General features: G+C 53.6%; 1 protein-coding gene across 1 annotated transcript; it reads right to left on the bottom strand.

The window, feature by feature from the left end:
* Positions 1 to 6,240: 6,240 nt before the first annotated feature.
* On the bottom strand, positions 6,241 to 6,888 carry LOC101689054 (keratin-associated protein 4-4-like). The gene has a single exon (XM_004782481.2). It carries the CDS (start codon positions 6,886 to 6,888, stop codon positions 6,241 to 6,243), a length of 648 nt encoding a protein of 215 aa, XP_004782538.2.
* Positions 6,889 to 10,777: the final 3,889 nt, after the last annotated feature.

Genomic DNA, 10,777 nt, shown 5'->3' with positions numbered 1-10,777 from the left:
TACCCTGTAGTGCAATTGCTGGGTCATAGGGTAGCTCTATTTTCAGCTTTTTGAGGAACCTCCATGCTGTTTTCCAGAGTGGCTGCACGAGCTTGCATTCCCACCAACAATGTAGGAGGGTTCCCTTTTCTCTGCATCCTCGCCAGCATCTGTCATTTCCTGACTTGTTAAATTTAGCCGTTCTGACTGGTGTGAAGTGGTATCTCATTGTGGTTTTGATTTGAATTTCCCTGATGCCCAGCGATGTGGAGCACTTTTTCATGTGTCTGTTGGCCATTTGGGTGTCTTCTCTGCAGAAATGTCTGTTCATGTCTTCTGCCCATTTCTTGATTGGATTATTTGTTCTTTGGGTGTTGAGTTTGTTAAGTTCTTTATAGATTTTGGACACTAGCCCTTTATCTGATATGTCGTTTGCAAATATCTTCTCTCATTCTGTCAGTTGTCTTTTGGTTTTGTTAACTGTTTCCTTTGCTGTGCAAAAGCTTTTGATCTTGATGAAATCCTAATAGTTCATTTTTGCCCTTGCTTCCCTTGCCTTTGGCGATGTTCTTAGGAAGATGTTGCTGCGGCTGAGGTCGAAGAGGTTGCTGCCTGTGTTCTCCTCAAGGATTTTGATGGATTCCTTTCTCACATTGGCATCCTTCATCCATTTTGAGTCTATTTTCGTGTGTGGTGTAAGGAAATGGTCCAATTTCATTTTTCTGCATGTGGCTGTCCAATTTTCCCAACACCATTTGTTGAAAAGACTGTCTTTTTTCCATTGGACATTCTTTCCTGCTTTGTCAAAGTGTAGTTGACCATAGAGTTGAGGGTCTATTTCTGGGCTCTCTATTCTATTCCATTAATCTAGTAGTCTCTTTTTGTGCCAGTACCATGCTGTCTTGATGATGACAGCTTTGTAATAGAGCTTGAAGTCCAGAATTGTGATGCCACCAACTTTGGCTTTCTTTTTCAATATTCCTTTGGCTATTCGAGGTCTTTTCTGGTTCCATATAAATTTTAGGATTATTTGTTACATTTCTTTGAAAAAAAAATAGATGGTATTTTGATAGAAATTGCGTTAAATGTGTAGATTGCTTTAGGTAGCATAGACATTTTCACAATATTTGTTCTTCCAATCCAGGAGCATGGAACATTTTTCCATTTCTTTGTGTCTTTCTCAATTTCTTTCATGAGTACTTTATAGTTTTCTGAGTATAGATTCTGTGCCTCTCTGGTTAGGTTTATTCCCAGGTATCTTATAGTTTTGGGTGCAATTGTAAATGGGATTGGCTCCTTAATTTCTCTTTCTTCTGTCTTGTTGTTAGTGTAGAGAAATGCAACTGATTTCTGTGCATTGATTTTATATCCTGACACTTTACTGAATTCCTGTACAAGTTCTAGCAGTTTTGGAGTGGAGTCTTTTGGGTTTTCCACATATAGTATCATATCATCCACGAAGAGTGATAGTTTGACTTCTTCTTTGCCAATTTGGATGCCTTTAATTTCCTTTTGTTGTCTGATTGCTGAGGCTAGGACTTCTAGTACTATGTTGAACAGCAGTGGTGATAATGGACATCCCTGCCGTGTTCCTGACCTTAGCTGAAAAGCTTTCCGTTTTTCACCATTGAGAATGATATTTGCGGTGGGTTTTTCATAGATTGCTTTGATAATATTGAGGTATGTGCCCTCTATCCCTACACTTTGAAGAGTTTTGATCAGGAAGGGATGCTGTACTTTGTCAAATGCTTTTTCAGCATCTATTGAGAGTATCATATGGTTCTTGTTCTTCTTTTATTAATGTATTGTATCACATTGATTGATTTGTGGATGTTGAACCAACCTTGCAGCCCTGGAATAAATCCCACTTGGTCCTGGTGAATAATCCTTTTAATGTACTGTTGAATCCTATTGGTTAGTATTTTGGTGAGAATTTTCGCATCTGTGTTCATGAAGGATATTGGTCTGTAATTCTCTTTTTGGATGGGATCCTTGTCTGGTTTTGGGATCAAGGTGATGCTGGCCTCATAAAATGAGTTTGGAAGTTTTTCTTCCATTTCTATTTTTTGGAACAGTTTCAGGAGAATAGGAATTAGTTCTTCTTTAAATGTTTGGCAGAATTTCCCTGGGAAGCCATCCGGTCCTGGGCTTTTGTTTGTTTGGAGATTTTTGATGACTGTTTCAATCTCCTTACTGTTTATGGGCCTATTCAGGTTTTCTATTTCTTCTTGGTTCAGTTGTGGTAGTTTATATGTCTCTACGAATGCATCCATTTCTTCCAGATTGTCAAATTTGTTTGCGTAGGGTTGCTCATAGTATGTTCTTATAATTGTTTGCATTTATTTGGTGTTAGTTGTGATCTCTCCTCTTTCATTCATGATTTTATTTATTTGGGTCCTTTCTCTTTTCCTTTTGATAGGTCTGGCCAGGGGTTTATCAATTTTATTATTTCTTTCAAAGAACGAGCTCCTGTTTTTGTTGATTTGCTCTTTTTTTTTTTTTTTTTTTGCTTCTATTTCATTGATTTCTGCTCTGATCTTTATTATTTCTCTTCTCCTATGGGTTTAGGATTTCTTTCTTGTTCTTTCTGCAGCTCCTTTAGGTGTAGGGTTAGGTTGTGTACTTGAGACCTTACTTGTTTCTTGAGAAAGGCTTGTACCGCTATATATTTTCCTCTCAGGACTGCCTTTGCTGTGTCCCACAGATTTTGAACCAAAGATCCCGAAGACACGGGGTTCTCTGGAAGGGGCAAAGCAGCGCTGGGGGTGTCCCCAATCTCGAGGACACTGTCGTCCTCGAAACAGGATGGGACGCGCACCAAACTCGACCCTTGGACCTGCCGCACAGGACAGAAAGCCCAGGAAGAACCCGACAGTGGCGTGCTCGTCAGTCAGACGTCGACCATGGCTGGAGGCCAGAAAACGCAGTGGTGGCCAAAACACGGAGCCTGTTCCACAATTGCTGCTGGGAGAACCGGACAGCTCCAGACGGAAGAATGAACCCAGACCCCTTCCTTCCTCCGGAGGCACACCCCAAACCTTCCAAGTGTTTCCAAGGGCGAAATGGGACCCCCGAATCCAGAAAGGTCCTAGGACACGGCGCAGGCAGCCATGTCCCTGATGCCGGCCTGAGCAAAACCCTCTCCACATAGGTCTCCTGAAGCAAGGGAAAGGAAGCCAGCTCAACCTACTGGGATGGCGTCCCAGGGAAAGGCATCAGCACAGCCAAGGAAACAAGGAACGAGGCTCCAAGGCCACCGACGCCTAGGGAGATGATCTGTGCCAACGGCATGGGCGGCAAGGCTTAGGATCCCCAATTTGGTCAAGAACATACACTCCCACAACCACCTCAACTCCCCCAGAACCCAAAAGCCCAAGCCATCATAGGTAGAAGACGGGAACAGACATTTCTCCCAAGAAGAACGATAGATGGCCCACCGATGCGCGCACCCTTGCTCCACATCACACATCGTCCGCCAAGTGCCATGCTGGGTTCTGAGGAGCTACGACCTCAACCCTCCAGCGTGGTCCCCATCCCCAAGAGAAGAAACAAGAGGTGTTGGGGAGGCGGTGGAGAAAGGGGAAGCCTCCCATGCTGTGCGAGGCAAGGCAACCACTGGGGGCCCCCTCCCCTGCCAAAAAGGCTATGGCGTTTCCTCACCAATGAGGTAGAGGCAGAACGAAGCCATGATCGGGGAATGGCACTGCTTAGTCTTCCCCACCGTCCCCCGATTCCAGAACACAAAGCCAAAGGGACACACGCACCCCTTTGTTCAGAGCAGCGTGGCTGACACCAGCCGGCGCATGGAAGCAGCCCGAGCGGCGAGCGGCTGATGAATGAGAAAGAAGATGGGGTCTCGATCTGCGACAGAAAAGGATGCAGCCGCACCAGAGAAAGACATATTTCCCTTGGCTGTGCCATGGAAGTAGCTGAAGACGATCCATCAGAGCAAGAGAAGTCAGTCAGAGAGACCTGTACCTTGTGATGGCACTCCTAGGGGCCGCTGGAGATGTGCCACCAAAGAACAAAGGGAAATAGACGCAGGTGGGCAGGGACAGAGATTGGCAGAGAGACAGAGAAAGGGGTGGGGAGAGCGGGAGGCAGCAGGAGAGAGACCGAGAGATCAAGAAGCGGTGCTACCAAGCAGCACATTCTTGAACTACAGAGGAGAAACTGATGGTTCCCAGAGGGGATGGGAGTGGGGGATGGGTGCCCCCGGGGATGGGGGTTAAGGACGGCCCTTGCCAGGATGAGCATAGCGGGAACTCTGGGACTGCGGAATCGCTCCATGGGAGCCCTAGAGGCTGGTGACCCCATAGATGAACTCTGCTGGCGCTCCAAGAACACCTTCCAGAAAGAAAAGAATGAAGGGCAGCAGACAGGAAGCACTGCGTCCCTATGTAGCCACCCAGGTCGTGTCTGTTCTTCCCCTCATCATGCAACCCTGCAAGCTCCTAAGGACCAGGAGGAGGCATGCTCGGTCTCGGCAGTGTGTCCAGAGCCCCCCGGACCGCACGTCTTCTGTGTTGGCGTGTGCCCTGGACGGGAGCTGTCCTAGGGCCTCAGAGGGCCCTCCGCTGCTCCCAGGAGGGGACTCGGGGCCTAAGCGTGCTCTTCGTTCAGAGCCTGAAGGCAGCCTCACAACCCCGAGTGCCAAGGCAGCAGCGTGCCTCTGTTACGGACCAGAAGCGCCAGCCATGCGGCTCTCGGGACTCTTGGGAATGCCCGTGCTCCTTTCTCTTTCTTCTTCCTGCCGTAGTGCCACCCCGCCCCTGCCCTCCAGCCCACCCCAGCCGACAGCCCGCTCCCATAGAGGCCCGTTGATTTCCCCCACTGACACTTCAAGCTTCCTTCCCCAAATGCCCAGGAGCTTGTTTGGTTCCCTTCCATGATCCGGAGGTCACGGATGACTCCAAGTTGTCCTTCCCGCCCACCGCACAGGCTCTCGTGCGGGACTTGCCTGTCCTAGCTTTTCTTGGTGCCCTGTGTATGCCGACGCTGTATTGCAGGCCCATTGGGCAGCACCATGTGACTGGTACCCAACCGCCTGAGACCTCCGTTCTCTGCCGCGAGGCCCTGAGGACCAGGAGGCCCAAGCAGAAGGGGACTTGCATGTCCCCAGAAGATGTGTGTGTGTAGAGGTGGCCCTTGGGCGTGAGTCCACCGCAGGCTCCCCGTCTGAGGAGGAGGAGTGCACGATGGGCGAGAGGGCACCCGCAGCCACGAAAGTGTTCCCGCGGCCACGAAAGTGTTCCCGTGGCCACGAAAGGGTCCCCGTCTTCCCAAGAGCTCTGAAGGGCAAGGCCGGCTGCCCTTCCAGAGGCCTCCAGGCAGGCGCCTGAGTGCTGGGACACGGCTGGCCACCACTTTGTCCCAGATACCACCCAAATGGACAGGAGAGGAGGACTTGCACGGTCCAGGAGGACACTCCAACCAACCTCTCGCCGGTGCCCAGACCCAGGGTGTTGCCTGATTCGCCCGCAGAGGAGAACGGGTGTGCCCTTCAGCAAGGGCAGGACAAGCAGACGGGCGTCCTAGTGTGTCCCCGTCAGCTCTAGGACAAGACATCCCATGAGTTCCTCATCTGCAAATGGAGACGTGAGTTGGTGGAGGAGTGTAGGAGGCTCCAGATGGACAAGGCATGTGGATCGACGCTGTAACGTCGTGAATGCTGCCTAAGGACAAGGACACCATACGGGATGCAGAATGCTACAGGGTTTATTAGGAAAGAGAGGTGAGGCCACCTCCCCTCGCCCCCCAGCCCCACCCTCTGAGAAGCCTTCGCTGGGATCGTGCCAGGGAGGAAACAGGAGGCAAGGACCGTGAGGGCACGGACCAAAGAAAAGTCAGCATGCCCGGACTTTGGGTCGTGGCAGATACCTGTGCCCGATGCATGAGCGTTGGTTCCTCGAAGTTGCTGAGAGGGAGAGGATGAAGATGTGGACGGTGGAGGAGTGAAGGCAGAGATGAGGAGTCTACGACAGGATGCGGGACGTGGGCACGGGACGCAGAAGATGGAGGAAGCAGAGACTCGGGGAGAAATGGTCCAGGCTGCATGGGGCCAGTGCCCAAGCCTGTGGGGAGGCAGCTGTGTGGCAGAAGGCTACATTGGGCTGGTGCCCAAGCCTGGAAGGAGGCAGCTGGCGGTGGCGTGCTGGATTTCAGCCACGTTTGGCAGTGACTTGGTTTCCCAAATGGCCAATGAGTGCCATGTGCACCTGGTGGTTCTGGGGGAGGCAGTGAGCAGCGGGAAGGCTGGCATCAGCTGGACACGCAGCAAGGGCTGCAGGAGGTGGTCGTCGAGTGGGTGGTGGGGCAGCCAGTGGGGCAGCAGCAGCAAGGCTGGCAGCAGCAGGACCCGCAGCAGCCGGACCCGCAGCCGCCTTGTCCACAGCCGCCGCTGCACCCGAGGCAGCTGGGCCGGCAGCAGCTTGTCCTACAGCAGGTGGTGTGACAGCAAGTTGGGCAGCAACAGCAGCAGCAAGGCTGGCAGCAGCAGGACCCGCAGCCGCCGCAGCCACAGCCGCCGCCGCACCTGCAGCAGCTGGGCCGGCAGCACGGGGTCGTGCAGCAGGTGGTCTGACAGCACATTGGGCGGCAGCAGCAGCAGGGCTGGCAGCAGCAGGACCCGCCGCAGCTGGACCCGCAGCCACCTTGTCCACAGCCGCCGCCGCACCCGCAGCAGCTGGGCCGGCAGCACTGGGTCCTGCAGCAGGTGGTCTGACAGCTTGTTGGGCGGCAGCAGCAGCAGGGCTGGCAGCAGCAGGACCCGCAGCAGCTGGACCCGCAGCTGCCTTGTCTGCAGCTGCCGCCGCACCCGCAGCAGCTGGGCCGGCAGCACGTGGTCCTGCAGCAGGTGGTCCTGCAGCACATAGGCTGGCAGCAAGGGGAGCAGCACGAGCCGCACATGGTGTCACGGATGGAGCGGGGGCTTCTGTTCAGAGCGGAGGGTCTCAGATTTGGACTGTGGCCCACTTCTCTTCTGGGCCTTTTATACACTGGAACCCACACATCCCCCACCCCCACCCCCGACTGGGACCAATAGGCACGACTTTCCTTGTTGTGGTTTACATCGTTTCCCATAGTCTCTGGGTGCTGGTAGAGGAGGAAGCTCCCTCCCAGTTAGCCATCTGTAGACAAGGAGTGCTTCATGTGTTTCCTAATGGAGAATCACTCCTGGAAACGTTTCCCCAGGAAAGCAAGGTGGTCCCATCAGCAGCGTCCGACTTACCTCACTGATCATCGGATCGCGGGAGAGACTTCCTTCCCATTGGCCTGAGGGCCAGGCGACCGAGAAGTGTTCCTTCCCCAGTCTGGCTGCCTAGCGTGTATGTCGATGGGGAGTATTCCCGGGGGGGGGTGCGGGGGGGGACGGGGCTGGAGAAGGATGTGTGGAGGTTCCCGGGGACCTCCAGAATCCATGCCCAAGCTCAAGTCGGCTTTGCCACACAGCCTGTTTCTGGGCCGCCACAGCGTTCTGCCTCTCCCAGCACCCTAGCCCTCCTGTGGATCCCAGTTCAACTGAGGACCTCGGGGAGAGGCCGCGTGGCCTCCTGTCTTCCAAAGGGCAAGGTAGAACCAAAGGGCAGGTGGGCTGAGGCGGCACCAGTGCCCTGGGCCATGACAAGCCTCAGTCTCAGGCCAGGTGCGTCCTGGTCGACCAGCACTCTCGACTGATCTAGGCTTCAGCCCTTGCCCAGCACCTGGGACACTCCGGGACCGACGTGCGCCAGCGATGGGCACCGCAGGAGGACTTGGTGGCTCTAGTCCTCACTTGGAAACCAGCCTGGTCCGTGATTTGCTGTGGCTGCCTCCACCTCGATTGCGCTGGATCCTGTGGAAGGAATCCTGGCTTCTTTGGTTTCCTTCCTTCTGCCTGCACTGCCTTCCCATCTCCAAGCCCCGCACGCCCCTGCGCCCCCAGCCCATGCCCACCCTCTTTCCCTGCTCCCTCCCTCTTTCTGTCCCTTCCTTCTGTCCTTCCTGTTTCCTTTCCCTCGGGGCTCCATGTCTGTCTCTCTGTCTCTTGGTCTCTTGGGCTTTCTGTCCCTCTGGATTCCTGCCTCCTCCTTCCTGCCTTCATGCTGTCCTGCCTCCCGCCTTCCTTCTTTGCTTCCTCCCTTCCATCCTTCCTTCTCCCCCGGGCACCCTGCCTGCCTGGCAGCTCCTCTTGCTCCTCGTCATCTGCTTTCTCCTCCGTCTGAGCTTCCTACCTGCCCGTGGGGCCATCGCCCCCATCTGCTGAAACGTGTAGGGGAAGGACCGGCGGGAAGCAGACACGGGTCATGAGGTCTGGCACACATCAGCGCCACATCTCAGATTGCAGCGTGGAGGGGGCAGTAGCTACCCAGCAGATCTGCGTCTCCATGCCTGAGGGCTCTGCTCAGGCCGCAGCAGAACCTCCCCCCGCCTGTGCGTGCCACATTGACCGAAATGCTCAACCAGTGCTCCTAGGGAGCTGGTGTATGTCCAGAGTCTAGAAATCTTGTTGCAGAATTTCGGGGCATCCCGACATGTGTGTCCCGTCCCTGCTGATCCCTTCCTCGGGGTTCAGCTCCCCTCGCAAGCTGGCACACGGGCCTCCAAGGGCCTCTTCCCTGGGTCACATCTCCACCCTCCAAACGGGGGGATTGGCCCTCCCCAAAGGAACGATGTGCCTGGACGCTCTTCTTCACAGTAGCTTCTGGGAGAACCCACACTCCGACGTGACTTTACCCCGTCCCCGTCTCGAGTTCCTCATCTCTGCGATGGGAACCTCAATCGCCACGTGGAAAAAGGTTTCAAGACGTCCGGAGATGACTGGTGTCCTGCCGTCCCCTACCAGAACACCAAGGGCAGGTTTCTTCTTCTTGGACAGAATGAGAGTGACGCAGCGGACCGTGTGGATGGGGCCATAAAAGATCCCGAAGACACAGGGTTCTCTGCAAGGGGCAAAGCAGCGCTGGGGGTGTCCCCAATCTCGAGGATGCTGTCGTCCTCGAAACAGGATGGGACGCGCGCCAAACTCGACCCTTGGACCTGCCGCACAGGACAGAAAGCCCAGGAAGAACCCAACAGTGGCGTGCTCGTCAGTCAGACATCGACCATGGCTGGAGGCCAGAAAACGCAGTGGTGGCCAAAACACGGAGCCTGTTCCACAATTGCTGCTGGGAGAACCGGACAGCTCCAGACGGAAGAATGAACCCAGAACCCTTCCTTCCTCCGGAGGCACACCCCAAACCTTCCAAGTGTTTCCAAGGGCGAAATGGGACCCCCGAATCCAGAAAGGTCCTAGGACACGGCGCAGGCAGCCATGTCCCTGACGCCGGCCTGAGCAAAACCCTCTCCACATAGGTCTCCTGAAGCAAGGGAAAGGAAGCCAGCTCAACCTACTGGGATGGCGTCCCAGGGAAAGGCATCAGCACAGCCAAGGAAACAAGGAACGAGGCTCCAAGGCCACCGACGCCTAGGGAGATGATCTGTGCCAACGGCATGGGCGGCAAGGCTTAGGATCCCCAATTTGGTCAAGAACATACACTCCCACAACCACCTCAACTCCCCCAGAACCCAAAAGCCCAAGCCGTCATGGGTAGAAGACGGGAACAGACATTTCTTCCAAGAAGAATGATAGATGGCTCACCTATGCGCGCACCAAAGCTCCAGACCACTCATCGTCAGCCGAGCGCCATGCTGAGTTCTAAGGAGCTAAGACCTCACCCCCGTCAGCGTTGCTCCCATCCCCAAGAGAAGAAACAAGAGGTGTTGGGGAGGTGGTGGAGAAAGGGGAAGCCTCCCATGCTGTTTGTGGCAAGGCAACCGCTGTGGGCCGCCTCCCCTGCCAAAAAGGCTATGGTGTTTCCTCACCAACCAGGTTGAGATAGAACGAAGCTACGATTGGGGAATGGCACTGTTTGGTCTTCCCCACTGTCCCTCTATTCCAGAACACAAATCCAAAGGGACACACGCACTCCTTTTTTATGAGCAGCATGGCTGACACCAGCCCACACACAGAAGCTGTCCGAGCGGTGAGTGACAGATGAATGGAGGAAGAAGATGGGGTCTTGATCCGCGACAGAAAAGGATCCAGCTGCACCAGAGAAAGGCATCTTGCCATTGGCCTTGACATGGAAGGAGCCGAAGATGATCAATCAGAGCAAGAGAAGTCAGTCAGAGAGAGACCTGTACCTTGTGACTGCACTCCTAGGTTTGCTGGAGAAGCTCCACTGTTGGGTTCATTACCAAAGGAAGGAGACTGAGACAAAGCTACAGAAAGCCTTATTCTATGTCAAGCATTAGAAGTTAGACTGACCGGTCAGGGAAACGAGGCTGAGACAGAGTAAAATTTTTGTAAAACTTTATTCTATGCCAAGCATTAGAAGTCAGAATGACTGGCCAGGCCCGCCTCCGAAGAGAGCGACACCCCTAGGTCTTACAGGCTAGCTTTTATAGGGCACAACTGCAGATATCCACATATGTGGCTTTGGGTGATTGGATGTCTCCTACCTGTGTGATTTAGTAACGGTTACCTGGAACCGATACTAGTAACTGTTGAGGTGTTTATTAAACAACAAAGTGGCCTTGTTTTAGGTATGTGTTTTAGTAATAGTTACCTGGAACTGATATAAACAAAATGGCCTTGTTTTAGGTGTCTGTTTCAGTAACTGTTACGTGGAAGTGATATCAGTAAGTGTTGAGGCATTTATGAAACAACAAAATGTCTACCTAGGCAACATGGAGTCACTATGGCTAAGTAGGCCCAGGCAGGCCCTAGGGGGTTAACATGTTTTAATGTGGAATTGACCCCAACATCCCCCCCTTT

This window comes from Mustela putorius, unplaced genomic scaffold (genome assembly GCF_011764305.1).
Source record: "Mustela putorius furo isolate JIRA1106 unplaced genomic scaffold, ASM1176430v1.1 tig00000487_pilon_pilon_pilon, whole genome shotgun sequence".
NCBI lineage: Eukaryota > Metazoa > Chordata > Mammalia > Carnivora > Mustelidae > Mustela > Mustela putorius.
Note: the sequence above shows the minus strand (reverse complement) of the source record. Positions and strands in the feature narration are given on the sequence as shown.

Excerpts from the sequence above, each read along its gene's own strand:
- LOC101689054 (XM_004782481.2), bottom strand. The coding sequence starts at position 6,888 with ATGTGCGGCTCGTGCTGCTCCCCTTGCTGCCAGCCTATGTGCTGCAGG.